The sequence below is a fragment of the Ursus maritimus genome, unplaced genomic scaffold, assembly GCF_017311325.1.
Source record: "Ursus maritimus isolate PB19 unplaced genomic scaffold, ASM1731132v1 scaffold_3, whole genome shotgun sequence".
Classification (NCBI taxonomy): Eukaryota; Metazoa; Chordata; class Mammalia; order Carnivora; family Ursidae; genus Ursus; species Ursus maritimus.
The window spans coordinates 41,565,974-41,593,626 of NW_024425563.1; the positions used below are offsets into that span (position 1 = coordinate 41,565,974).

At 44.0% G+C, this 27,653-nt stretch overlaps 1 protein-coding gene and 1 pseudogene across 2 annotated transcripts in view; both read right to left on the reverse strand.

The window, feature by feature from the left end:
- Positions 1-6,573: 6,573 nt before the first annotated feature.
- NPSR1 (neuropeptide S receptor 1) overlaps positions 6,574-27,653 on the reverse strand; it is a 138,394-nt gene continuing 117,314 nt past the window's right edge. For both annotated transcript variants that reach the window (XM_008686484.1, XM_008686483.1), the window contains 4 exons: positions 23,951-24,027; positions 12,340-12,426; positions 7,525-7,705; positions 6,574-6,664 (listed from right to left, as the gene is read on the reverse strand). In XM_008686484.1, the coding sequence (XP_008684706.1) occupies positions 6,574-6,664; positions 7,525-7,705; positions 12,340-12,426; positions 23,951-24,027 (436 nt within the window). The remainder of the gene's footprint in view (positions 6,665-7,524; positions 7,706-12,339; positions 12,427-23,950; positions 24,028-27,653) is intronic.
- LOC121105998 lies at positions 26,553-26,653 on the reverse strand (annotated as a pseudogene).

Consider the following 27,653-nt stretch of genomic DNA (forward strand, 5'->3'; position numbering starts at 1 on the left):
GTGGTAATGGCTGATGCTATTGGCAAGCAAGCCAACACTGTTTTTCTTTAAGGCAGCAGTCCTCAAAGTGTGGTCCAGAACCTGGAGGGTGGAGGGCCATGTCTTCGAGGATCTTTCAGGGGGTGGTGTGTGAGGTCAAAACTATTTTCACAGCAGCACTAGGATGCTATTTGCCTTTTTCATTTTCATTCTCTCATGTGTATGGTAGAATTTTCCAGAGGTTACATGGCATGTAATAGCACAACAGATTGAGTGCAGAAGCAGATTAAAATACTCCTTTTTTTCCTAACTACATATTTGTGTGAAGCCTGATTTTCTTTATACATTTCCATCAAAACAACATATTGCAACAGATTGAATGCAGAAGATATGAAAATCCAGCTGTCTTCTGTTAAGCCAAACTTAAAGAGATTTGCAAAAGTTAAAACAATGTCACCCTTCTCACTCATTTTTTGGGGGGAGGTAGAGTTACTTTCCATATAAAAGATATTTATGTTAATATGGAATGAGCTTATTATTGTTACTTGTAAATGAATTCATAAATATTAAATATTTTTTCACTTTTAATTTTTAATGCAGTAAATATCAATGAGTATAATCCACATAAACAAGCATAAAGGGGTCCTGAGACAAATAAGTTTAAGAAAGCCTGTTCTAGAGGGCTTCGAAATGATATCACACCCACATGTTGTTAGAGCCCCCAAAATACCTCTTCAGGGACGTCCTTCCTTGTGTCCAGATGTCACATAAATATATGGCCATCCTTGGGTGCCTGGGTGGCTCAGTGGGTTAAGTGTCTGCCGTCGGCTCAGGTCATGATCTTAGGGTCCCAGGACCCAGTCCTGCGTCAGGCTCCCTGCTTAGCGGGGATTCTGCTTCTCCCTCTGTCCCTTACCACCCCCGCCTCTTTCTTAAATAAATAAATAAATAAATAAAATCTTTAAAAAGATACATGGCCATTCTTGTCCACTTGACTCTCTTTTGGGTATCTACATGTGTGCAGAACTAATTTTGATTAAGTCTGTCTTCTTGGGGGGAAAATGCCATTAATCCAGAGCGGAAAGATGAAATTAGAGCTATCCTGAGTTTACCTACCAGATACCCGGAGAGTTGCAAGGTGATGAAGTTGTACTCTTAGGAGAACACATTTGTGCTCAGGTCAGACCCAGGGAAACTGGATGGAGGTAAGTGACGGGAGCCCACACACTTCCAGCCATGAGGCATGTGGGCCCACAGAAGGGCTGCACAAAACTCCCTGAACCGCAATTACCCGCGTTGCTTGCCATTCATAGAGAGTTCCAGGCTCTGCCGAAAACCCAGTGAAGCAAAATCTAGGGCTGGAGATCAAGCAAGCTGTACTTTTTTTTCTTTTCTTTTTTAAAACTCCTTGGGGGATTCTGTGAGGTAGGTTTAGGACCATTTGGTCAGTCCCTTAAAGCCAGTCGTGTAGTTAGGAGGATGTGTGAGTTACATGTTGCTGGCGCCAAATATTTCTCCCAGTTACCTACTGTGGGCCCAAACCACACACCTGCGGTGATCAGTTCTTTGGGGTTAGGGCAGCACCGTCTCCAGTGTTCCCTATGTACCTGTCAGTCTCCTAGGGAATGCTGCGTTCAGCTGTCTCTGGGCGTAACATCTTAGCAGGTGTATTCTATACCTGCTCTGCTCTGAGGAAGGGCAGAAAGGATGGGGGCAAGGAAGAGGAGGAGACTTTGGGGAAGGATACGGAAGTGGGAGAAGCTTAAGGACTCCAGGCCCCCTCGACAGGCAAGAAGAGAACAGAAGATGAATATTGATTTCTGCTGAACTGACTCCCAAGGCTCTGTGAAGGAGCCAAGACGTTTCTGGAGATTTTGAAAAATGTTGGCATCAGTATCCCTATTACTAGATGCTAATGATACATGTTGGCTCTGAATGTAGAGAAGGAACCCAGAAAGATCTTTCAGCCATCTCTGCTATTTCTTGTGTGTAACTGAGACCCAACTGATCACCCACCTCCCTGTGTCCAGTCTGGTTTCCTTCGCCACGCTGTTTCCAGAATAATTGTTCTAAAAGTCTTTTGAAAGACAGTTTTAGAAACTCTGTTTATTGTGAAATATAACACACATTCACAAAAGTGCACAGAACAGAAATACACAGCTTAATGAGTAATTAGAACATGTAAGAGTCACCCAGAGCAAGAAATAGAGTCCTGTCCATCCCTCTTCTGCATGCCCCCTCTCAAAGATAGCGCTTCTCTCCCCACAAAGCTGCCCCGTTCTTAGCTTTTATAAAAAGTAGTTTTCTTGCTTTGCTTAAGAATTGTATCATCTATGTGCACACCCCGAAACACAGTCGTTTAATTTTGGCTGGGTTTGAATTTCATATGAATCAAATTATATATGTTATCTTTTGGTATCAATCTTCTTTACTTTTATGTTATGATTTGAAAGATTTTTTTCATATTGCGATAAGTAGCTGTGGGTTTTTTTTTTTTCATTTCTGTTACTGTAAAGGATCCTACTGTGTGATCTGTATCATCATCTGTTTATTCTCCTGTTGGTGGGCATTTGCTTTGCCTCCAGTGGGGGTTCTTATAATCAATGTTATTATGAATATTCTTTCACATATATCATGGTGCATTTAATTACCCTCTTCTGTGGTGTGTGTACTCAGGAAGGAATTTCAAGGTCATGGGGTAGACGCATCCTTAAGTTTACTAGTAAAAGGTACATAATTTTCCAGAATGGTTGTACTAATTATTCACCCACCAGAACAGAATGAGAATTTCTGCTCCACGTCTTCACCAGTACTTGATATTTTTCAAAGTTTTACATTTTTGCCAGTCCGGTGGGTGCATATTATTTTCTCATTGTGATTTAATTTACCTTCTCCTGACTTTTAATGGGATTAAACATGACACATGTTTACTGGCTGTTTGGACAACCTTGTTCCTGAAGTCAAGTCTTGACCATTTTCCTGTCCTCCATTGTCTTTTCTTACTGATTAGTATGAGTTTTAAATATTCTGAATACTCCCTCTTGCTCAGTTACACGTGTTACAAACATCCTCTCCCAGTCTACGGCTTGCCTTTTCACCCTTCCTATGATGGATTTCGATGAACAGAGTTTCTAATTTTAAGTAATCAAATGTATTGCTCTTTTCCTTTATGAACTGTGGTTTTTATGTTTTGTTTAAGACCTTTCACCAATTTTCCTACATTTAGTTTTCTCTAGACATGTGCTCTTGCTGTGTGTAGAAATGGTAATACTGAGTCACATCTCCTGGGAACCTCTCAGAGGGTCCCTGAGCAGTCCGCAAACCATGAGACTCCACGAGCCAAGCCGCTGTCCACGTTAACATTCTACAAGCATGGAGCTGCACTTCTAAAATGTTAACTGGACCAGCCCTGTTGTGGATAATGCATTTTAAAAATGCAGTTGCAGAGCAATGAGGCATGGGTTTTTCATGATTCCCAAAGCAAGGAGGCTGGCACCTAAATGGGGCTATCTTCCTTTAATCAAATGCAATTGAAAAGCAGTAGGGAACATGGGGAGAGCTGCATATCAAATGAGGTATATTCAGATGATGATAAAAGAACTGCAGTTGCCAGCAGGTCTGTAGTTCACCTAAGATGATTCTAGAAGTACAGAATCACTTTACTTCCTGCTCTAAGCGTTTTTGTTTTCCTGTTCCCTCAGCAGACCCAGGCTTGTGGCCTCTCTCCACACGGCACATGCAGAAGGAAAAAGCAAAGTCATGTCTGTGTATGTGTGTACAAACTTGTTGAAATGAAGGAAGAAAGTTTAGGTTGCATGTTTGTTTGCTTTAAAAGGGATACTTTTTTTCTCATGATGGATTTCAAATTAGGGCCATTAAAAAGGTATTGCCACTTTCCGGAAAAAAATGATAGGACATGTTGCTTGGTGAAATTAAACTTCAATTAAATTATGCTTCACACAAGCCTGAAAGCAGAGAAGTTTTAACCATTCATGTTTAATTTAGTTCCGTAAAGTGGACACACTTATTTCTAGAGCATGGCTAAATATATTAAGCACACCTACTCTTGTTATCCTAAATTTTCACCTGTGCCTGAAGCTATGAGATAATGTAACCATAGACCTCTGGGACATCTCAGTGTAGGCAGTACTCATCTTTCTTTGGCATAGTGCCTTGCTGACTTCTGTGACCCCACTTGGGCATCCACGGCTACCCACAGTGACATCACAACACTAAGCTTCTCATTTTCTGCAGCTCAAACTGTATTTCTCGATTGGGAAATGTTTCTCTGAGGTCATACTGATAGATGGGGAAGTTACACCTTCTAAAGGGCAAATGACTCAGTGTTGAGTCACCAAGTCATTGGTCCCCTGGAGAAAGAATTTCAGAAGGTCTGATTCTCTGGGTGTCATTTAAACCATTTTGGTCTCAGAATTGCATCTATAAAGACCCCACAAGATCCTCTGCTCCAGCCTTACTCTGTTCCCATTTTACAGATGATATGGTGGATGCCCAAAGGCATTAAATGATTTTTCCCAAGGTCCGAAGACTAGTAATTACCAGTGTTCTAATAATATTTAAATCGTATTTCCCCAAGCTTAGCAGATACGTGCAGATGAGGATTCCAGAATCCACACCATAATAAAGCAAGTTTCATTTGAGCGGCCACTTCCCCTGTAGCTATGCGAGCCATTATCTTTCTGATGGCCAGTCTTCTCGGGGAAGGAGAGACAAGCATTAGGGCAACTACAGAATCGCATTCCCAGTTTCTAAGGAGCACAAAGCCCCGCACTCCGCTCTCTCCTTCACTGTCAGACTCTATTGATAGATGAGGTGGGCATGGAATGCCTCTTGCAGACCAGAACTTGACGGAGATTGAAAGCATCTGTCAGGAGAACCCAGGCCTCCCGTTTTGCCATCCAGGACACCTGCCAGATTTTGTTCTGTTAATTGGCTTCCGTGCATGCAGCTATTTTAGCAACGGTTCTGTGTGGGTCTTCCGCAGTGCATCTTGATTTAAAGCGAAACGTTGAAAAGTACTTCTCGACCACCAACCCGTCCAGGCCTTCTCCTATTTAGCTGATTGGACAGAAAGGGAGGCAGCCTTCAAAACTATTGTGTCGACATAAAACTAGATTTCAGTTTCCTCAATTCAGAGAATAATTCTCAGAGAGATGGTGACTGAGGAATCTGATTTCTGCCTAAAGAGATACTTTCCCTAAGGACAGACAGAATTGATAAGAGAGTTTGTGGGAAAAAATGCCACTGTGACCTTAAATATGCAGTTTCTGGGTTGACACCATAATGAGGAATGGAGTGCTATTAAAATATACTGCACATTTTAATGACTCCACTAGCGGTAGGCCAAAAAAAAAGACTTAAGCTCAGAATAATTCTGGGAAGGAGGATTTTGCCAAGGAGATTTTAATGTCAAGAATGTATGTGAGGCTAAAAATAAGGAGCTCACGCACATTCCAGAGCCGTGGGTGGGGATGTATATATAATCAAATTAAATTATGCCATTTCCACTTATGAAAAAATCTGATGGCAAAAATTGACTAGAAAACATTTAGTCATATTTCACTTGGATTAGGCTTATAAATACCAAACTCCAGACTTGTCAAAATAAACCCACCAGCACTTTCTGGCCGAGGTGTTAGATAGACAATGGCTGCGACGTGCAAAACCAATAGCTTACAGGAATATCGTGCCTGGAAAAGCCACAGGGATTCAGCTCCCAACTAAAGAGAGGGTTCAGAAAGGTCAGAGGGGAAGAGGCGACCCTTCAGGGTGAGGACTGGAGCCCAGAGTGGCCCAGATGTGGAAAGCCAAGGGAGGGGCCGTTGCAGAGCCTCAAAGACATATGAAACCCAGGTCCCAACTCTCAGAGACTGGCGGTCTGGGGCCCATGACTTCTTAGTATTATTATTTTTTCCCATCAGAGAAAGAACCCCTCAATTTTAACCTTCCTCTAGAGGGCCAGCATTGGGATCTTTTGACAAATCATCTATTGCTACAAGACTGTGAGGTTAATTGCTGCCAACACACCCAACTGCAAACCGAGGCTACCCACAGGGGAGACCCAACGTACCCGTGCCTCGAAATGAATTTGTTCACATTTCAAGGACAAATACCTTCTTGGCTACAACTACTGAACTGGCAATCCAAAGATGGAGGGGTGGAAATCTAGGCTTCAACAAGTCTTTTATTTGCATCTTCAGTTGTAATTAGAAGACTCTTGCAGTACGACCGTACTTCTTTAGTCCCCTCTGCTTGCCCACACCTGGACCTTGGGCCGGAGATGCCTCTGTCCACTGGGTTCTGGTGTTGACCAGTGGGAAGGAGGGCTGGGAGTCACGGGGAAGGAGGGAGCATCTTTCCTGGCTGGCATGAGTAGGTGGTGACCTCACATTGGCCAGTACTTGCTGATGCAGATGACACACACTCCATAGGATGCTTGCCTTGTGCATCTTCCAAGTGATGGAAGGAACAGGATGGAGAAGTCATCTCGGGCTCCATGCGCATGCCCAAGGTGGTGACAGGGACCCAGACTTGCTGATGGGGTTCAGCCTAGCAATCCTACTGCCCCAGAGTCTAGATAAATTCTGGCTTGGATAGAACCTGCATCTCATGCCTCTGAGTTCTCTCCCGGAAGGTCATTCTGGAATCCCGTGAAGTTTGCTTCCTAGAGAAAGAATAAATCAGGGAGAGAAGATAATTTGACCTGATGAAGAGGGAAGCGAGGATGTTAAACAATAATAGTTATGGAGGATGTATTGAGGATCAAACACTGTTGTAAGCACTTTAAATGTGTACCCCCTCTCCCCCCGCCCACATACACACCTTCCTTCCCCACCCCTCATAGCCCTCCTTCCCACTGGCAGGTACCAGAGCCTGGGTAGGCACTGCTACTAGCCCCATTTTATAGGCAAGGACACTGAGTTTTATGGAAGTTAAATAACTTGCTCAAAGTAAACACATAGCTATGAGTCAGCAATGGCATGATTTGAACCTCAGCCACTGGCATTAAACCCAAGCCTTAAACTATTTTTCTATTCTATCTCTTATGGATCGCTCCACCTATTGTCTGTAGTTTATGCAGCAAAACAGCTCAAAAACAGCAACATGACTGAGTAGTTGTGGGAGGAATCTAATTTCAGCTTTGGTACTTATTTTTCATATAACCTCAGTAATGTCACTTCCCTTCATGAGCCTTCATCTATTTATCTATAACATGGTAATAATGCTTTGGGCCCTGCTATCCCTACAGGATTGTATTGAGGAAATTCATGTTGGGAAGCTTCGAACAAAAGAAAGTCCTTCTATGTGTGACCTGATTAAGATGGTTGTTATCGCAGGTGAGGGGGTACAGGAGAAAGAGCATGGACCACGAGCTAGACCTGGGTTGGAATTTGTCACACTAGCAGGATTCTGACCCTCAAGCATCTCATCTATAAGCTGCCAGGGAGCACTGAAAGAAAAGACACATGTTGCAGTCCACGTACAGTGGCGATTTGCCCTGGCCCGGGCAGGAGTGCCCCTTACCTGCAGGGAAAGCAGACGGAGCTGCTGAAGACACAGTAGATGAGAGGGTTGATGGCACTGTTCAAGGCTGGCAGGTTCTGAATGATCACAGAGGCATAAAAGCGTTCCTCGGTGTCTGGAAGAAGACTGAAATTGTCCAATATGTCGAAGAAGAAGTATGGACTCCAACAGCAGATGAAGGCTGGGGAGAAGAGAGTCATTAGCCCCGTAGTAGACCACAGCTGAGGGGGCTTTCAGGGGCGGCCCCAAGTGGAGCTGCAAATAGGAGGTTCCTTAGCACCTGAGATCTCTTGGAAATATTTAGAACAGTTGCGTGTCAACGTTAATGTCATGTTTACGCACACACACGCACATATACACACGCACGCGTACACATCGCACAGATACGTTGCTAGAGTTGAGTGAATTTGTAAAGGGAGGATTTGATTTGACCCCTGTTGTGAGCCTTTATGGAAAGTTTGGGAAATGCTTGGCATGGCCTCAGCCTCTCATCCCACATAGTGTGGAAGGAAAACCAACAAAACTCTTTGGAGACGCTATGAAACAAACAAACAAACAAGCAAACAAACAGCAACAGCAAAAGAACAGGAAGCGTATTGACCAATAGTGACTCCTGGTTTTAGGGTATGGCAGGGGGAAAAGGTGGTGCCTAATGTTTTCAAAGCACAGTCTGGTTTCATCACAATGTTCTTATCTTTCTTTTCAGTTTCTAAGTCAGCCACTCCAGAAAATAACTGCCCTCTATCCCTCTCCAAGTCAATCGGTATGTGTGTGCCCCTGATTCTGTTTGTCTCCAAATCCTAGAGGAAATGGATGGTGACTGGGGTGGTAATTTTATGGGTCACCTTGACTAGGTCAGGGGGTGCCTAGATATTTGGTGAAACATTATTGCTGAGTGTTTCTGGATGAGCTGAACATTTGAACTGGTAGACAAGGTAGAGCGGACTGTCCTCTTCGATGTGGGTGGGCCCCATGCAATCCCTGGAAGGCTTGAATGGAACAAAAAGCTGAGTGAGAGAGGATTCATGCTGTCAGCTTGACTACCTTCTAGCTGGGACATCATTCTTCTCCCACCTTCTTTCACACTCAGACTCGGCCTGGAACTACACCATCGGCTCTCCTGGGTCTGCAGACCCTGGGACTTCTCAGCTCCTTAATCATGTGAGCCAATTCCTTATAATAGTAATAATTCTCTTTACATATATGTCTATTTCCTCTTTCTCCGGAGAACCGGACTTATGTCCACATGTACCAAGGTAAACAGCCTTGGGGTTGACTACACAGGGACATGTCCTCTTCCACTTTCTTGCTACATCCTCTCCACCCCCCTGTCCCCCTTTCTTACCCATAGTACTTTTCCGTAGAGAAGTCAGGTTTCCTTCGCCACCTGCTTGCGGGGCCAACTCTCCCCTGTAACTATTTGACTGGCGCGTGTTTATTCCCCAGGCCTTGGCAATGGATTAAAGAGGAACAGTGGAAACACAAAGACCACTGAGCATTCTGGCTGCTGGAGGTTAGTTAAGCCTCACATTGGCCTAGAATGGTGGTTCTGGGGCAGCAAGGGACAAAATTGCCTTTCAGGGGCATTTTGAAAAAAATGTGCATGTTCATATGTGCCTGTGCAGGGCTGGTGGGGGATCTGGTTTGCCCAGGGATACCAGGCCTGCTGTGTGGGGCCGGCCGTCCCACCTGTGTCCCATATATCCTTTGAATGCCCAGGTGAGCATTTATGTAGCAGAGAACTCTGTTTATAATTACCCCAGTCTGGAAACCTAACTCTATTCTATATGTGAACACAAATATTTTTTTTAATAGTGAATTTTCCAGAAATGCAATTCCTTTGCAAAGGGAGGAAAGATTACTTTCTTTAATTTGGAACTTTAGCAGGATTTATTTACCTGCTCACAAAATCAAGTCCTGACAGCAATGCTGCTTTATTTTCATGTCTCCATGAAAACACACCTGTATTGATTTTCCTTTGTAGCTGTTACTACCTCTAGCGGCCTGCTTCATTATCCTTCCAGTGTCGCTGTGGCCACGTATTTACATAGTGAAATCTGCTCTGTTTTATTATACATTATTTTCTCTCTAGTCCTCTTTAAGTTATTACATATTGATCTTTTAAGACATGTTAGGTAGAGAGTATTAATTATACATTTCATTTCAGGATGGTAAAGGGGCTTTACAACATATCTGTTATAGGAAGGGCTGGTTTGGTCTGACTGGGCTGTTAACACCAGCTGACCCTCTTGCGGGCCTCTCTGCTCTCCGACTAAAGGACCCCCAGGGCCTGAGCATCTGATTCCTGATTACAAATAATTATGTTGGCTCTGGAACACACGTATAACATTTCTTTCCCGACTCACCATCCAGGGGATGTGTATATCTGTTTCTGACCGTCTGGGAAGGCAAGAGAATCTCTGCGCTGCTGCGTCAGCTGCTGGGGAAGGGCTGTGAGCCCCGTGGTTGTATAAGCTTTAGCCCCAGCTCTGCCTGCACTGCTGTTTGGTGCCTGTTCTGCTGGCCGAGTCCCACTGCGCCTGGTCTGTTTGGCAATTTGCAATGGCGTCTCGGAAAGGTGAGATTGACTGTTTTGGTGATTGGACATGCAGTTAATGTGAGAGGCCTGCTTTCTCAGGGCTCCCAGGAGCTGCAGGAGGGGTAGGGAGGGGAGTATTTGAGCTACATAAAAAGAAAATAGCACAAATCCCTTTCCCTCTTGCATATCCTAATTCATTTTTTCCCAGCAAGTATTAATGAAGCATCTAGTGTATGTGGGATCCTATTTCAGGCTTTGGTGACAATATATAAGGAACACAAAAGCAAAAGTCATTGCTCCCATGGATTTAAGCCAGTAGGGGGGACAGACAATAAGCAGATCAATAGATATAATATTCAGGGAGAAGTGGGAATAGGACTAAAAATACATCTGGGTAAAGACTAGAGGAGGGCTACTTAAGACTTGCAAAGGAGGCCTGGCTGAGGAGGGAGCACTGCTGGGAAACAAAATGATGTGAGGAGGGAGCCAGGCCATCGGGAGGAAGAGTATTTCAGGTGGCGGAAAGAGCGCGAGGTCCCCCAGGTGCAAACAAGTGGACATTTTGAAGAAATAGCAAGAAGATCAATGCAACTGGGAGAGAATGAGCAAGGAGGAGAGCGCTGGGAGCGAGGCTGGAGACCTGGCTGAGGGATAGATCACACATGGTAGAACTGCAGGGTTTTATTCCAATGTGATGGGAAGCCAGAGGTGGGTTTGAGGGATGGTAATGATACCTGATTTACAGTCTTAAAGATCACATTGGCTATTTTGCAGAAAAGGAATAAAGAGAAGACCAGTTATAGTGTTCTAGGCAGAAATTGGCGGAAGCTTTGACTAAGACAGGAGTTGTATAGATAGTGAGGACTGGTTGGGTGTGAGAACAATTTGCAGGTAAAGCCTTCAGGCCTTGCTGATGCACTAGTTATGTGGGATGTCAGAGAAATAGAATAATGACAGATAGATGACCCTTAGGTTTTTAATACAGACACTGGGTGAAAGATGGTGTCATTTACCGAAATGGAGACAACTGGGGGAAGACTTACTTTGCAGGGGGGAGGAGAACATGCCAAGACTTTTGGTTTGACATGTTGACTATGATAAGCTTATTTGAAATACAAATCAAGATCTCAAGTAGAAATCATAAACATAATTTCTAAGCAAAGGAAGTGTTCTAAGAAAGAGAAACTGATAACACATTGCTTATAAGATGAAGATTGAGAATTGACACTGGCCTTTTAGAGGTTGTGATAACCTTGATGAGGGTGGATTCAGGAGAGACAGGAGAGAAAGAGGATAGAAACAGCCTCCAGAGAATGGGGAGTAAAACGTGGAGGAGTTGTGCTAGAAGAGAGAGTGGTGAAGCAGGTGTGTTCTGAGGAGTTCACCGAGGGGCCTCCTGCACACCCTTTACGTGCGTACGATCAGGTTAAGGCGAGACCTGTTAGGGAAGGGAGATAATGAGAGCACGAAATTCCTGAGGAGGCAGCAAGGAATGGGATTTGGGGCTCCAACAATCATTCTGGGCTTTGAAAGAAGCAATGCCAGTTTATCCAAAGGAATAGGAGAAAAGACAGAGCACATTGTAGAAAGGCAGATAGGTCGATGGAGTGAAGGGAGGAGGATGAGAGGATGAGGGAGTTCTATTCTGATACTGTATTTTCTTAGGGAAACATGGAGCAAGGTCATTAGCTAAGAGGGAGTAAGGGGGAGGAAGCTTTGAAGGTTTGAGAATAGCAAAGAATACACACCAGTCTGATGCATGTTATGTGCTCTAGAAATACCGTTTTTCCTAAGATGAAGTGATATTAATGGGTCTTAGGAGTAGAGAGAAAGGGAAGAAGGTAAAGTGGCCATTAGGGAGGGACTTGTAGTGACCCTGCAATTAAATATCCAGAAGAAATGGAATGCCACTTCTGTCTTTCTTTGCTCATACACTCCAGTCCTAGGAGAGATTGTGTCTCGGAGAATGCAACTGGGTCAACTGGGTAATTGTGAGCATCATTCGGCTAGTTATGACTTAATTGACTTTCTCCAAATTATCCACCCCCTGGTCTTGGTGGGCAACTATAGTCATAAAGGGAGGGATCAGGAACCACTGTCTGCCGTTGAAGGAGACATAGATGGACTGGTAAATTCCACACATTTCTCTCCAGTCAGACAAAGGTAGAGTTCTGGCAAATTCCTTTCTTGTGTGGGCTCTCCACCACCAGCTCCTGGGACAAGCTTGCTTTGGAATGTTCGTACAGTTCTGCAACACGAGGAAGGACTTTCCTTACCCAGAATGATGACAATGCTATACTTGATGGCTTTGATTTTTGCCTTTGAGATGAGCCCTCGGTGGTAGCTGGTGCACAGCTTTCCATCTGGAGATACAAAAGGGGGGAATGGTGAAACGAAGTAGTGTTTTTGCCAGTAGGAACATTACAGGTTAGATCCATAGCCATCATGGGACCACTTAGATCCTGCTCACCTCCTTGGTCCTGGGAGGACCTCCTTGGATATTTTCAGAATAGAGATGGCTTTGGGCTGGTTGCTAGAAACTGCTCAGGTTGCAGCTTAATATAAAATGCAAATGATTGGGACATCCAGACTCTCTCCAGAGTCTTGGCTGAATGCCCTGAATCAGCTGAAGCTGGAATTAGCCTTGTGACCTGGAATTAGCCAGGGGGCAATGCTAAGCTACCCATCTAGTCACTTCGGCAACTTAGGGCAAAGCCACTTTCTTAGAATGGTTACCCCAGACTTACTCGTTCTTCTAACTCAGAAAATCCACTCTCAACAAAAGCTTAAGCCAGGGATATGAAAAACAAAACAAAACAAAACAAAACAAAACCTGTCCCAAGTAGGAGCCTGGATATATAATTTAATTCTATGTGGGCTGTGGTTTGATGGCAAACACCCGAGGGGTAAATACAAGAATCTATTAGAATAGAAGCTTGATGGAGGCAGGGACTTTGTTTTCTTCATTGCTGTATCCTTAAACTTAGTGAGTGATTAATAAATATTTGTTGAATCAATGAATACAAACCTCTCTCTAGTTAAGAAGTAGTGGTAAAACAAAAGTTGATTAGGGTGGACAGAATTCAAAGTGATAGCTCTTAGTAAAAGGAGTGTGTAGATGGTATATTTGGGAATGGAGATGTTGGACGCAGGGTCCCTGCCACCGCAGAGGAGTTTTTACTGTCAGAGCTTCTGCCAGGCAATATGGCGCCTTTGTGAAAACTGGGAAAAGGTGCCCTTCCTGTGGATGCCTGCAACCTTGCCCCAACACACCCTCAGCGAGGAAAGCACGGATAGGATGCCAGTCCCAAGCACCCCTAGCTGGATGCCACCAATTGGGGCTCAATGAGCAGGGTCCTAGTGGTGGCCCATGTCAAAGGCCTACCCGGGGCACCTGTCGTATGGGGCAGGATGGTTGTACACTAGAGGCCAACAGCTGTGCTCGCCTGTCCTCACTACAGTGTTCAGGTTCCATGTTTGAAATTTATTTAAATCCCATGGAAACTGGTCTGCAGTTGACCTTTGCACTATCATTCTAGACCCTCGCCAGTCTAATCCAGCCCACTCTGACCAACAGGGCACATCTGCCAGGAGGTAAGGACTGAACAGAGGAGGCTAAAATCGAGTTCCTGTTCTCGAGGAGGTTTCAGTCCAGCAGGAAAGATCACACACTGCCCTGGGTGAGGACAAGGCTGGGTGAGATGAGAGAGGAAAACCAGCTGTGAGGGAGAGAGCCGTCCCCCAGTGCTATGTGGGGCAGGCCGCAGGACGGATGCAGGGAATCCAGAGGTGGAGCTGGGGGGTGTGGGAGCGAGACTGGGAGAGACTCGTGAAGCAGATGGAGTGTCCTCAGCCAAGACGCGGAAACCAGAAAACGTCTGATGTATTTGGACCACGGGGGCATCACCTCACTTGGCTGGAGCTTAAAAGAATGTTGATTTTCAGGGGGGAGAACTGAGGCCAAAGTGGAAAGACCTAGAATGTCTTCCCAGGGAGTCTGGGCTGAATTCCTGAGGTGACCGTAAACCATGGAAGCTTCTGAGTCTTTTCACAGTGTGAGCATTTACCCACTGGAGAGGACAAACGGTTACCAGGAATAATAGGAGTAAGCTTTTATATGCAATAAGCTGAAATGCTAATTAGAACTGGTTTTTTATTTCTTACTGTATGCCTTGTGAGGCCACTCTCAGGTACTATTAGGGCTTCATATTACTCCGTGCAAGATGTCAGTGGCATAAGGAAGCCAATGTTTCAGAAGCATTTACAGCATCGGTTCTAAGCTAGGGGCGGTATTGCCCCCGAGGGTTACATTTGCCAATGTCCGGACACATTTTTGTTGTCTCAGTGTGCGGGGGGCTGCTCTTGCCATCTCGTGTGTAGAGGCCAGGCATGCTGCTAAACATCCTTAGATGCACAGGACAGCAAAACAGAATTATCTAGTCCTCAAAACCAATAATGCCAAGGTTGAAAAACCTTGATTTCCATGGGGGTCTCCTGGGAAGGATACAGCTCCCAGGTCAGACCTGAATATACCTTCTAGCTCTACCAATGACCAGCTGTGTATCCTTAGGCAACTATTAACCCTTCCCAGCCTCAGTTTCCCAATTTAAAAAACGAGGCATAAGACACCAAACTCAGAGGCTTTTTTAAAGGGGCAGAGGAGGGGATCTTTCAAGCAGACTCTCCACTGAGCGTGGAGCCCCATGCAGGGCTGGATCCCACAATCCCACGATTGATCCCCCAACCCTGAGATCATGACCTGATCATGACCAAGAGCCAGACGCTTAGCCGACTGAGCCACCCAGGCGCGCCCCGCACCAAAGTCAGAGTTTTGAATATACAAATAAAATAATGTATTCAAGATGCCAAGCCCTATGCTGAGAATGTCAATTCCCTTATTAATTGGGATGAATAAAGTTTTAATAGTATTTCAGGATGAATATGACGTGCCTTTATGGAGGCGAACAGACGGTATTACTACATTTAGATGGTCTATTATACACTGTTGTTATCTGTATATAGAAATTACATACATCCAAAAATTCTCCCGGAAGGATTTTACCCATGGGAGGCAACTAAGAAATACAGCCGACCAAATTATATCCTTTCAAAATATCCCCATTTGCTGGAGTAACAGCTGCCTCCGAAACAATATAGTTGAGAAGACTTGGTTGGTGTTTCAGAAAAGTTCTTGAGAATGACATTTGTGCTCTGAAGTCTTTTTTAAAATGGAACCTTGCAGTACTTTCCACAGGGCAACTTGGTGACAATACAATCAACTACCTGCCCTTTGAACTCCCAACGAGATCCGAGATCCGTGAAAAGCATCTTTAATCTGACCCCTCTAGGAAATGCAAAGCCTCCAGCTTCTAAGGATGGCTCTTCAAAGAGAACTGAGCTGCAAAATGCCAGTAATTCTCCTTTATTGGGAGATAAAAGGATTATTTCCACCCAGGCCTTGGCGCGGAGCTGGAGCGAAGAGCAGTTAAATCCAGCCATCCCTGCGCACTAATAGCTGGGGAAGCCTTGAGGCGGCAGGGCCATTAGATTGCGGACTGGAAGCAGCACGCTGCCTTAGGCAATCTTAATTCACAGACGCATCCTAGTGAGGGCCCACACTGGCCATGTAGTCTCCAAGGGGCCAGTTCCTGCTCCTTCCCTCCCCACGCTTCACGCCCCTTGCAGAGCCGCTGGGAATTCATTGTGTTTGTGAACTGAGCGCCTGAAGGGGGAGCAATTGGTGTCTTGGGATTTTTAAATGAGACAATTTATTCCTGGTGGGAGGGGACTATTCCATCTGTGGGCTTATAATGAGTGCAAGTGATTTGTTTGTAACCAGGAAATCTACCTGCGGATGTTTAAAAATAAACGTTTTTACGTGTTGGGAAGTCTGTGTATTTCAGGTTGATTTTAAAAATGTAAACGTTTTTAACAGTCATGCCCGAATTGTAAAATTTTTAAAATTTGAAATTAATTTTTGATTTCCGATCATTGATGGCCTGTTTATCTACAAATAAAACCTCAGTGTTATATATTTCCAGTGCATTAGGTCTCATCTGCTTAGCTGTGGGATTTTGACCACTACCTTCCCTTGGGTTTTTTTTTTTTTTTTTTTTTTGGACCCTCTAACAAACCAGAGGTCATAGCTACTTACGAGGAAGTATGGCCTAACTCACCTACCTTGCAGCCTTTTCTGTTCCTCAGCTCCTCAGCTCTGGTGGAACCAGGAAACCTGGCAGACCTAAAATAATTGTGGCAGGGACAGGTGAGCTGTCCCCCAAACCTTATGCTTTTCAGCAGGGTGTCGCTCTACCTACGGGAAGATGGGAAGAGTCTATGGACAGTATTCTCAGGCCTGGCGCAGATAAACCACCTGAGTAATCCTCCTCTCTCTCTTCCACCCACCCCTAACTGTTAGATGTTGATGCTGAGAGATACCTTACGGCCATCTGGTAAGTGAGGCAGAATCTTCATCTGCTTGAGTTTCTGAATGACTGTGTGGAGCAGGGCCCTTCCCCTTGACCTTTACTGACCATTGGACTTTAATTAAAGAAGAAACAAAGTTCTACTGTGTCAAGCTACTCTTTGGTATAGCAGCTAGTGTTTCCTTAACTGAAGCAGAAATTGGTGTCTCATATGCAATGCTATCGTAACAAAAATCTAAAACATGTAGCATTGGCCTGTGGGCTGGCAGCAGGTGGCAAGGAAACTGATAACTGGAAGCTGGGACACTAGAGATCCATTTGATAGAACCATCATATACGATGCCTGCAAAGTCAAATTGTGTGCCTACTGAGCCTGGAGCCCATGGGACAAGGCTGGTTTAGCAGTCAGGGCTCTCCAGAAGATGGAACCAATAGGAAATACGTGGAGATATACATAAAAGGAAATGTATTATAGGAATTGGCTCACAAAATTAGGGAGGCTGGGAAGACCCACGATTTGCTGTCTATAAACTGGAGAACCAGGAAAGCTGGTGGTATAATTAAGTCCAAGTCCAAAGCATGAGAACCAGGGAAGACGTTGTTGTAAAGCTGAGCACAATGGCTGGAGACTTGGGCAGTCAATGGTGTAAATTCTGGGCCTAGCCCAAGGCCCAAGGAGTTGTGTTGATGTCCAAGGGCAGGGGAAGACGGATGTCCCAGCTCAAACAGATTTGCCCTTCCTTTGTCTTTTTATTCTATCCAGGCCCTCAACAGATTGGATGATGCCTATGACATTGGTGAGAACATCTTTACTTAGTCTACCGATTCAAATGCTTCTAGAACTGCCTTCCAGACACACCCAGAAATAGTGATTTGCCAGCTATCTGGGCATCCCTTAGGCCATTCAAGTTGAGACATAAAATTAACCATCACAGTTGGTAAACGGAATGTGAATAGTGTGTGTTGACTGCTACCAGCTGTGGTTAGCAAGGTATTAGGTAAAAGAGATGAACTCAGACAAGAGCTGGTTGGTTTATGAACAAAAATGACAGGAAGTTAAAGAAAGTCTTAGTTTGCGATCCCAGACTTCTAGCCCCTAATAGTAACAGATACATACTTCTCGTGAGCTGGTGCAAACTGAAACTGTGAGCAGAGCGTTAAAACAAATGTGTACGCCTTCTAAGTGTACAAGTCTTATGCCAGTGAAGCTGACCCCAGTCCCCCAATCAAGTGATAACATTGAGAAGTTTCGACCAGCAAAGACCCATTCAGAATCATTCCTGAGGAGAAGATGAGACTCAGGATGTGGCCTCTGGACCATTGTTTCAGATGGCTTCAACCTAGCTTCCATGAATTTAAAGACAGGGATGGCATGAGGAAGCCAAGAAACAAGTCAGAACTGAGAATTTTATAAAGAAAGACTTTTTGGACATGGTTACTGGCACATGAAACTGACTGAAAACAAATGGATCAGAAGTCTACCAAGTTTTTGAGGAGTGATATTGCCAAATAAACCATGAGCTCTATACCCTTTTCGACACTTTGAAAGATCAGACGTTAACATTTTTACTAATTCTGTGGATAGAAAATTGTATCTAACTGAGGTTTAAATGTGCATTTTCCTGATGATCAATGAGGTTGAGAATCTTAGCTTTGGCCATTCCTTTTTTCCCTTCTGTGAAATGCCTGTGTATTGCTCATTTTTTTTCTATTTATCTTTTGTTGTTGTTGTATATATTTTTTATAATTGAAGTAGAATCAGCATGCAATGTTACAGTAGTTTCAAGTGAACAACATATTGATTCAACAATTCTATCCATTACTCAGTGTTCACCACGCTTTGTGGTCACCATCTGTCACCCTACAACATTATCACAAATTATTAATCATATTTCCTATGCTGGACTTTTTTATTCTATTCATCTTTTTTAAAAACTCTTTTTTTAAATTGAGTTTTAGGAGTTCTTCATATATTCTAGATACTAATCCTTTCCCAGGTCTATGTGCTGCAAATAACTTCTCCCACTTTGTACTTGACTTTTTAATATTAACAGAGTCAAATTTATCTATCACTTCTTTTATGATTTAACATATCTTGGATCTTGTTTAAGAAGTCCTTCCTTATCCCAGTGTCATAAAGGTATCACCCTACATTTTCTTTCAAAAGTTTTACGTATCCTGAACATAAAGGAAATCTCGCTTAAAACAGTCAGAAAGGCCTGAAGGGGGCGCTCACACGCACGTACCACTCCCTGCAGCCTGCCTAACCAACTGAAGGAAGAAACAATCATTTGGACAAGGGAGCTCACTTTTCACACAGAGATTAGTCTCCTGCCTTTAAGAAAAGTAAGGAAGAGCTTTCCCTGCCTGAGCGTCAAAGCACCAACCACCGCCTGCCGCCAGTGAGGAACCGCCGCCACCTGGAACTCTGGTTCTCCAATGACCTTTTGTTCAGAACAGCCCTCCCCGGGGTTCCTCCTACAACCTAGTAGAAGCTCACCTTCCCTTTGTCTCTTCGGACTTGCCTAACGTTTGCCATATCTTGCTTGTCCCGAATTGCAATTTCTCCGCTATTCATGAATAAATTCATTTTTTACTTAAATAAAATTGCTCTTTACTCTGCTTAAAGTTAACAAAATTTCAGTCTCCAATTCACCTGGAATTTGTTTTTGCCTATAAATTGAGGTAAACAGCCGGTTTTCTTTCTTTCCCTATGATCTTCTGACATATATCAAGTTTTCATATACATGTAGGTTCTGTTTTGAGGTTGTTTCATTTTCTATTTGTCTACTGTATTGTGCCAATACCATACTCTATTAATCACTCTGACTTTATGATAGATTTTAATATTGAATACAGTAAACCTCCCCTACTTTGTTCCAGTTCTTAACGAGTGTCTTGGCTATTCTTGGCTCTTGAAATTTCCACGTATATTTTAAAATTGGTTTGTCAAGCTCAATAAAATGTCCCATTTTAATTTTGACAGGAACTACATGAATCTGTAGATTGTTGGGGAGAATTGACATCTTCGAGCTATTGAATCTTACTATCCATGAACTTGTTATAAGCTTCATTTATTTAGATCTTTCTAGTTTTTTTTCCATGAAGTTCTTTATGTCTTTTGCTAAATGTCGTTATCTGTAGAGAAGCCATTTTGCCTGCATTTACCGGTGAAGAAAGGTGCCGAGAGCAGTTAATGGGCTTATCTTAAATTCGTTTAGCTAGAAATGAAGAGGACTCTAACCCAGTTCCTAATCCAAAGCTTTTTCCTCCACTTCATTCTGCCTCATTTGATTCGAACCATGCAGTTTGGCGGTGGCGTGGATCGTATCACGCCTCCCAAGCCACGACGGCTGGATGCAAGCCTACGCAGATAGGTTGGCGCCTTCTGTGGCTGCACCTCCCGCGTCTCCTGTCCCCATGCAGTTAAGTGCTCTATTTTACAAACGTAGATCCCTCTAGGCATCAAGAGCATGCCTGTTTATGAAAGATAACCTACAAGATTGAAAATCTCATCTCCTCTACCTCTTGTGTTCCACACTTGTTTGTGGGAAAAGTAGTTAGATCATTTATTAAATAGTTCTTTTTTTTTTTTTTTAAAGATTTTATTTATTTATTTATTTAACAGAGATAGCCAGCGAGGGAGGGAACACAAGCAGGGGGAGTGGGAGAGGAAGAAGCAGGCTCACAGCAGAGGAGCCTGATGTGGGCTCGATCCCAGAACGCCGGGATCACGCCCTGAGCCGAAGGCAGGCGCTTAACCGCTGTGCCACCCAGGCACCCCTATTAAATAGTTCTTTTTCTTTCCTTTCTGTCCACCTTTGAGGGAGAGAACATAGACATATTTGCCGGTAGGAAGAGTGGTTCATAAACAAATGAAAGCTTGAATTTTGCAGCCTGTATTTACACAGTGTGCTGCTGTTCACACTAATCATTGCTGATGTCCCCATGTTGATGAGCAATAATCCTGGCATGCTAACACCACTGGAGATCTATTTACCAGCCAACGCCATAGCTGCCTGGCTGGAATAACAAAGAGAAAATCAGGCGAGTTCCATTTATGAATCAGATACAGAGAGTATATGGGCTTTTGACACTACTATCTGTGCCTCATTCTAGAAGGAGCTCACTGGTGTTAATATGGACAACTAAAAAAATAGGGGCAATGGAGATGTAGACTTGTATTAAAGAATAAAAATTGACTGTAGCCATTTCCACCGTTGGGGAGGGAAATGGCATGTATATCAGTGGGAAAACCGCTCTCTATGTGGCTTTGTACTATTTCAGAGACTGGAGGACAGGGGAAGCCAGTAGTTTAGGGACTGGAGAATCTAGTACCAGGAAGATATGGGGGACTGTGGAGTGAGACAGAGCCCAACCACAGTGGTGAAAGCCCTGCTGGAAAAGGGTGGAAGGCAGCTTATAGGACATGGAAACCTTTCATCCCCTCAAACCTCTGGCAACATTTGCTCTATTTACTCTTGGGAGTGATAAACTCAAGGAAACTGATGTGGATCTCATGCTTGCTGGGCCAGGAGCAGAGGGAACAGAAGAGCACTATGAGGCTGGTGGGCGAATATGACAGCTCGCTGGAGGGGTGGAGCTCAGGACACGCCAGCCTCCTGGAACTGGCAAGAAGCACGGGACAGGGGTTTAAACCAACCTAATTTAAATCTGCAAGTACAGGAAGGCCTCAGCCTATTGAGGTAAAATCAGGCCCTTGACCAGTAATGGCCACCTTTTAGATTTTAAAGACTTCAAATCAGAACACTTCAGGGGCTGGGACCACAATAGTGCTCTGAAAGCAAAACTCTGGAGGGAGTGGGGTGGAAGAGAAGCAATGCCAAAGAGCCAAGGTTTGGGTTTTTTTAATTAAAAAATTATATATATATATTTATATATATTTATATATATATATTTATATATATATTTATATATATAATTAAAAATTATATATATAATTATATATATTATATATATAATTATATATTATATAATATTGTAATTGTTGAAATAGGGTATCTCAGTAATCAGGAAAAATGGGAAAAGTTCTGAATCTTGGACATTACGCATTCACTGAGAATGTAAGTGAATGTTTAGGGATTCATCAGTTTGAGATATATCTATATCTATCTATCCATCCATCCATCAGCTAGCTATCATCTATCTGTATATGCACATGCATATTCTAATATTTACTATATATTCATATAGTTATAAAAGTGTTATAACTTTCTCCTTCTTAATCTGATACATAATAGACATCTTTCTATTGCAATAAGTATACTACACAATACTTTTTACAGCTGGAGTATTTCATTGTGTGTCTATAGAATTATAGTCAATCCCTCATTGCAGGTATTCAGAACTTCTCCCATTTTTCCTGATTATAAACAATGATTCTTATATTTTCTTTCCTTTCTCTCTCTCTTTCATTTAAATATTTAATAAAAAGTTTATTTCCTTGTGGCATATGAGGTAGGACGATAGCTGTATTTATTTCCAAATAAGCTGTCTCAACAACACTAATTACCGAACAATCTCTACTACTCTATCGATATGAAACACTATCATTCTCTAAATTCCTAAGGTTTCCTTTAGAGTTTCTGTTCTGTTCTCTTCCCCTCTTTGTGTAATTCTTTGATAGAGATACCCTATTTCAACAATTACAGTATTTAATGTATTTATTTGATATCTGATAGAGGAAGGACGTCTCCTTCCTTTTTTTTTCAGACAAATATTCTGACTTTTAAGCAAAGCCATTCATGATGAATCAAATGCACGCACTTGTGTTTACTCGTTCGGATTGTTCTTCTAGAAAAACCGGGATGCAGAAACTACCCTGGCATGAGGGCGTGTGTGTGGAGGATCTGCACGGAGGCCAGAATGAGTCACAAGTTGAATGATAGGTATTTCATGGGTGGAAAATTTCCAAGCAGCCCGCGCACACCTCTGGGTTACTCCCGTCAATCACTGGGGGAGTCAGCTGCCTACAACTGTGTCTCCCACTGGAGGAGAGGTTGTCAAACTGGGTTGCACATTAAAATCATCTGAAGAGCTTTCCTGAAGTAACGATGCCAGGCCTCACTCCAAGCAGAGTGAACCAGAATCTCTCAGGCAGCGGTCTCCGGGTATGGGTGCCTTTGAAAGTTTCCCCAGGCCATGCTCTCGTGCAGCCAGCGCTGAAACCCCGTGCGGGACTGTAGGCTTCCTCTAGTTTGAAACCGTGCTATGGATTCATTTGGCGTTCCCAGCCCTTTGCACCGCTGATGACGTGTGGCAAACGCAGCAGAACTGAACTGAATTCAGATGAAGACACCCAGACTTACACGTCGCTACCAGTTTTCCTAGAGAAGGGACACGGCTGATTAGTGCCCACTTGGGAATCCCTATGACTTTCCCTCCGTCACACTGGGAGAAGCAGCTTCGAGAGGGAGGAAAATGAGCACTGTCTGGGTCCAGTAAAGGTATTCGCTCACAGTCTGAAAAGAGGAGGGCTTCGAGACCGTTTAGGCTGTCCTCTTATTTTAACCTCGTGAAGGCCAGAGAGGTTAAATAACTTTGCAAGGTGGCACAGCTCTCGGTGGCACACCTGGGACAGAAACCAGCCCTTTGTATGCCGGGCATTTGCGTTAGAGCCTGCTGTCCTCGTGTGAGTGCGTGCGAGTGAATGCGCATATGTGGGTGTGCATGAGCGTGTAAGCGTGCATGTGAGAGACTGGGTGTGTGATGGGGTGCATGTGTGCATGTGCGTACGAGGAATGGGAGGAGGTGGGGAGCCTGAGCAGAGAACTAGTCGCATCATAATAAACAGAAAACCAGGAGCCCTCGCCCCTCTCTTTCTGGCACGTGGGTCACTGCGTTTCCGGGTTGGTCTCCGGTGGTGGGCAGCAGTGTTGGCCTAGGGGGCAGGTGGGCCTCCAGGTCCCAGCGCCTGCCGCGCTAAGGTTTACTGACGCAGAATTTGGGGAATGGCTACAGTGGGTGGTCTCAGGCTCCTTCTGGGGTGAGATGGTGTGTTGGGAAAGCATTGATCATGCTTTGCCTGGCTTAGGGTCAAGGATTATTCTGCGGGTGGATGGCAGTTTTCTCCATCTGTAAATTCAAGCCAAGTAGAAATGTCTATGCCCGTGCTTCAGTGAATGTGTGCTCCTCGGACAGAATTTTTTTCAACCCAGTGTCCTCCAGGGTGTTCCTCTTTGCCAAGCCTAAGAAACCATGGCGACCTTTGGATCCTGGCACCCGAAGTTCCCCCTTCCTTCTCGAGTCTGCAGGGAGGTCACATGGAAGAGGCAGCACCTGCCAGGAGAGCCCTTGGTGGGTCTGATCTGCTGGCTGGGTCCTGACAGAATTAGTGCAGCCTTGTTGAATACAGGAAAAGCCCAAGCTCCTATTTGCTAGAGAAAAACCACTACAGAAGCAAAATTACCCAAGAGTGGGGTAATGCTGATTAGAGACTTACCCGAGCAGTTGGAGATCACTGTCTCGTGGGCTTTGCTCTTAATCCAAATGGTTCGGATCACAATGGCATAGATGACACTGTGGAAAGGACAGAAGTAATATTAACATGGCTGGTGGGTCCCTACTGTGAGGACAGAGAGAGAGGACCACTCCCAGTTCCCTGAGTATGAGGTACTGAGGGAGGGGTCTCTAAACCATGCCTGGTCCCTATCCTTGCTGATAATAGAATCCCAGCAGATTACAGCTACCTCTTTTTTAACTGAGGAGGTTAAAACCTGGTGAAGTGAAATGGTTTCTCCAAGATAGCTTTGGTGGTTAGAGGTAGAGCTGAGATTAGAATCTAAACTCAGGGTTTGGGATCAGAAAGATTTATATTTGTAACCAGCTCTACTACTTGCTGGTTGTATGACCTTGACCTTAGACACTCTTTAGTGTGGCTCCATGATTCCTGCCTCTGGTGTTCATGCCTTTGTGAGATCCCCTCCCCTTGAGTGTGGTGGGAACTGTGACTTGCTTCTAATCCATGCATTGCGCTGAAGGTGATAAGTGCCTGTGATCATGTAAGATTGCAGCGCCTGTCTTGCTAGTGTCTCTCTCTGTGGCTGCCATGAGTCCTACAGCTCCAGAAAGTTAATTCTGCCAAGAGCCCACGGGAGCCGGAAAGATCCTTCCCCAGTTGAGCCTCTGATGATACCCCAGCCCTGGCAGACACCTTGATGGCTGCCTTGCTTAAGCAGGGGTAAGCCAGGCCCAGTTAAGCCATGTCCAGACTCCTGAGCCAAAGACACTGGAGATAGTAAATGTATGTTTTTTTAAGTCACCGGGTTCATGATAATTTGTTACCCAGCAATAGGTAAGCAATACGCTGACTGATATAGGCTGAATGGTTGTGTCCCCACCCCGAAATTTACATGTTGAAATATTAATGACCAAGGTGATAGTAGTAGGAGGTGGAACCTCTGGGATGTGATTAGGTCAGGAGGGTGCAGCCTTCCTGAATGGGATTAGTGCTCTTACCAAAGACACCCCACAGAGCTCCCTAGCCTCCTCCACCATGGGAGGGCATAAGGAGAAGACTGCTGCCCAGAAGAGAGCTGTCACCAGACTCTGACCATGCTGGCGCCCTGTTCTTGGACGGCCAGCCTCCAGCACTGTGAGAACTGAAGTTCTGTTGTTTACAAACCACCCAGGCTGTAATATTTTGTTACAGAAGCCTGAACAGACTAAGGCACTGGGCCTCTGTGTACACGAAAATGGAGTTAATAACACAAACCTCTTAGGAGGTTTTTTTTGGGGTGAGGATCAAATGTGACAACATTGAAAATGCCAAACACAGCACTTTCGAAATTAGCAGAGACTCAAAAAATGCCATTTTCTGTCCCCTCTCTCTTTTCCCCATTTTTCCCATAACATCACACCGACTGTAGCATGACATAATCCATACCTCACAGGAAAACAAAGTGTTAGTGACTCAAGTCATCAGGAAATTTTGCATCTTTTGTCCCCTTTGATAAATATAAAAATTTATACTCTTCTTTAATTCGTTATTTGATGCTTCCAATACATTAAGAACCTCGACTAAAAACTTTGGGACAAAGCGTTGCTTTACTTTAGAATGGCACAAACTTCCCTCCTGAGATTTACTAGTTAAAATAAAATCAGAGCTCTGGTCTGCAGTGGCTGACAAAGCACTAATTGTTTTTAGTGATCTTAAGAATATAACTTAATTAATGATTGTGTTGAAAACCTTCTGCTCTTTCTTGCTTTTCCCATTCTTGCTTAGTGAACCCCTCTGAGCACTCCCGGTGAAATTGGAGCCTTTTGGGAGCATGCCCACTCCTTTGCATATACCTGCCCAGGGATTTTTCTGGAATTTGCATGTTTACATTAGAGAAGAAATGAGGAAAAGATTACTTGTGAGTCTATTCTTTACTTTAAGTTGGACATTTGTTACAGCAGGGAAACTTTCTCCCTAGGTGAATGAAATACAAGGAAAGGTTACAACCACCATGAAATACTAATTATGTATTACAGTTGCCGCCCCAGTGCTAAATCAATCAATAATTCAAATATTTATTGGTCACCAGCCATATACACAATGGAAAATTGAGGAAGGTCTTGTGTGTTAGGGGTTTGGGCCTAAGTCATCTCTGTTTCATCTCCTTAGGACCCATTGGGCAAGTGGAAAGCAACTCTTGATAAGTAGGGTGTCCCTTTATTACCCAAATCAGTCCACTGCTCAGAGTGGAGCAGTCATGCATCAGAGAAATCTCTGAATTATATTTGTCTGCTTCTCCTTCCTTGTCTCTTTCATCAGCAAGTTCTGTGGTCTGTCCCTTCAAAATGTCTCCACGATTTGTTCCTTCCTCTCCATTCCTGCTCCTCAGCATCAGTCCAGATCTTTACAACCTTTTTTTTTTCCAAGTATTTTTATGGTTTCTTTTTATTGTGGTAAAATAAGCATAACAAAATTTACGAATTTAACCATTTTTAAGTGCACGGTTTGGCAGCATGAAGTACATTCACATTTGTTGTATAACCATCCCTACCATCCAGATCCAGAGTTTGTCATCTTCCCCAACTGAAGCTCTGTACCCACTAAAAATATTCAGGAAACCTTCAGGAATGTTCATGCCATCCTCATACAGGGGCCATACTAATCTCTGTATGATTCCAATTTCAGTATGTGTGCTCCCGAAATGACCCCTTACGACCTCTTGCCTGATTATTGTGATCTTCTAATACCTCTACTCAGCTACCATCTTGAATGCCCACGGCGCCATCAAGGTGGGCTCTAGGACATAGAGTCATTCTCTGGCTTAAAACCCCCCGGTGTCTCCACTTTCCTACAAGATGACATCCAGGCTTTTACACCAGGCATCCAAAGCCTTCCACAATCTGCCTCTGCCTTCCTCACTTTTACCATCATCATCCTGCTTCTCTCCACCCCAACGTCTCTCAATGATCTTTCTCCATATCAGTGACAGTGGTCAACGGGAGCAGGCTGACAAAACTTACCCTGACTCCATGCTTCATATGCTGTTGACTTTGGGTGAATCTGAGTTCCAGTGCCTTCCATCTCTCTGTGTCTGCTTTGATGGCTTGCTGAAATGCATTTTTAAGCCCACTCTCCATATATCACTTAGCTATGAAACCTTTCTGAGCTGTCCCTGTTCCTCAATGATAAGTAGCTCCCCTTCCTTGGGGCCTCCATGCTGGTGTAACACTGGTTACACTGAGTCTTGTCTATGGTTGTCATGTCCTAAAGATCAGCAGACCTATACATAGCCCATTCGCAGAAACAGAGCAGAAGAATTGCATCTCCAACTCTTTTGGTTTAACTTCTTCCATGTCTTCAATCTATTTCCATTCTCTCAACAAGTGCAGCTTTTCTTCAAGCTTCTCAGAAGTCTGAAAACGGAAAGATCATCCAGATTGAAGAAAGTATCCCTTATCTGTAACTGGCTGGCTGAGTTCTTGATTTTATGGGAGACTATTCAGACACAGACCGATTTTTCCTTTATAGGGGCAGCTCATGATGGGGGTAGCATGAGAGCCCAAGGCAGAGAAAGATCTTGCAAGACTGCCTTACGAGGATGCCTGAACCCGGTTCCTTAGTTCCATTTCTGGATTATGTGTCGGAAGTGTCCAGGAAACAGAACAAAACCTTTGCTCTTCCCCTGAGACACAACCGACAGCATTCC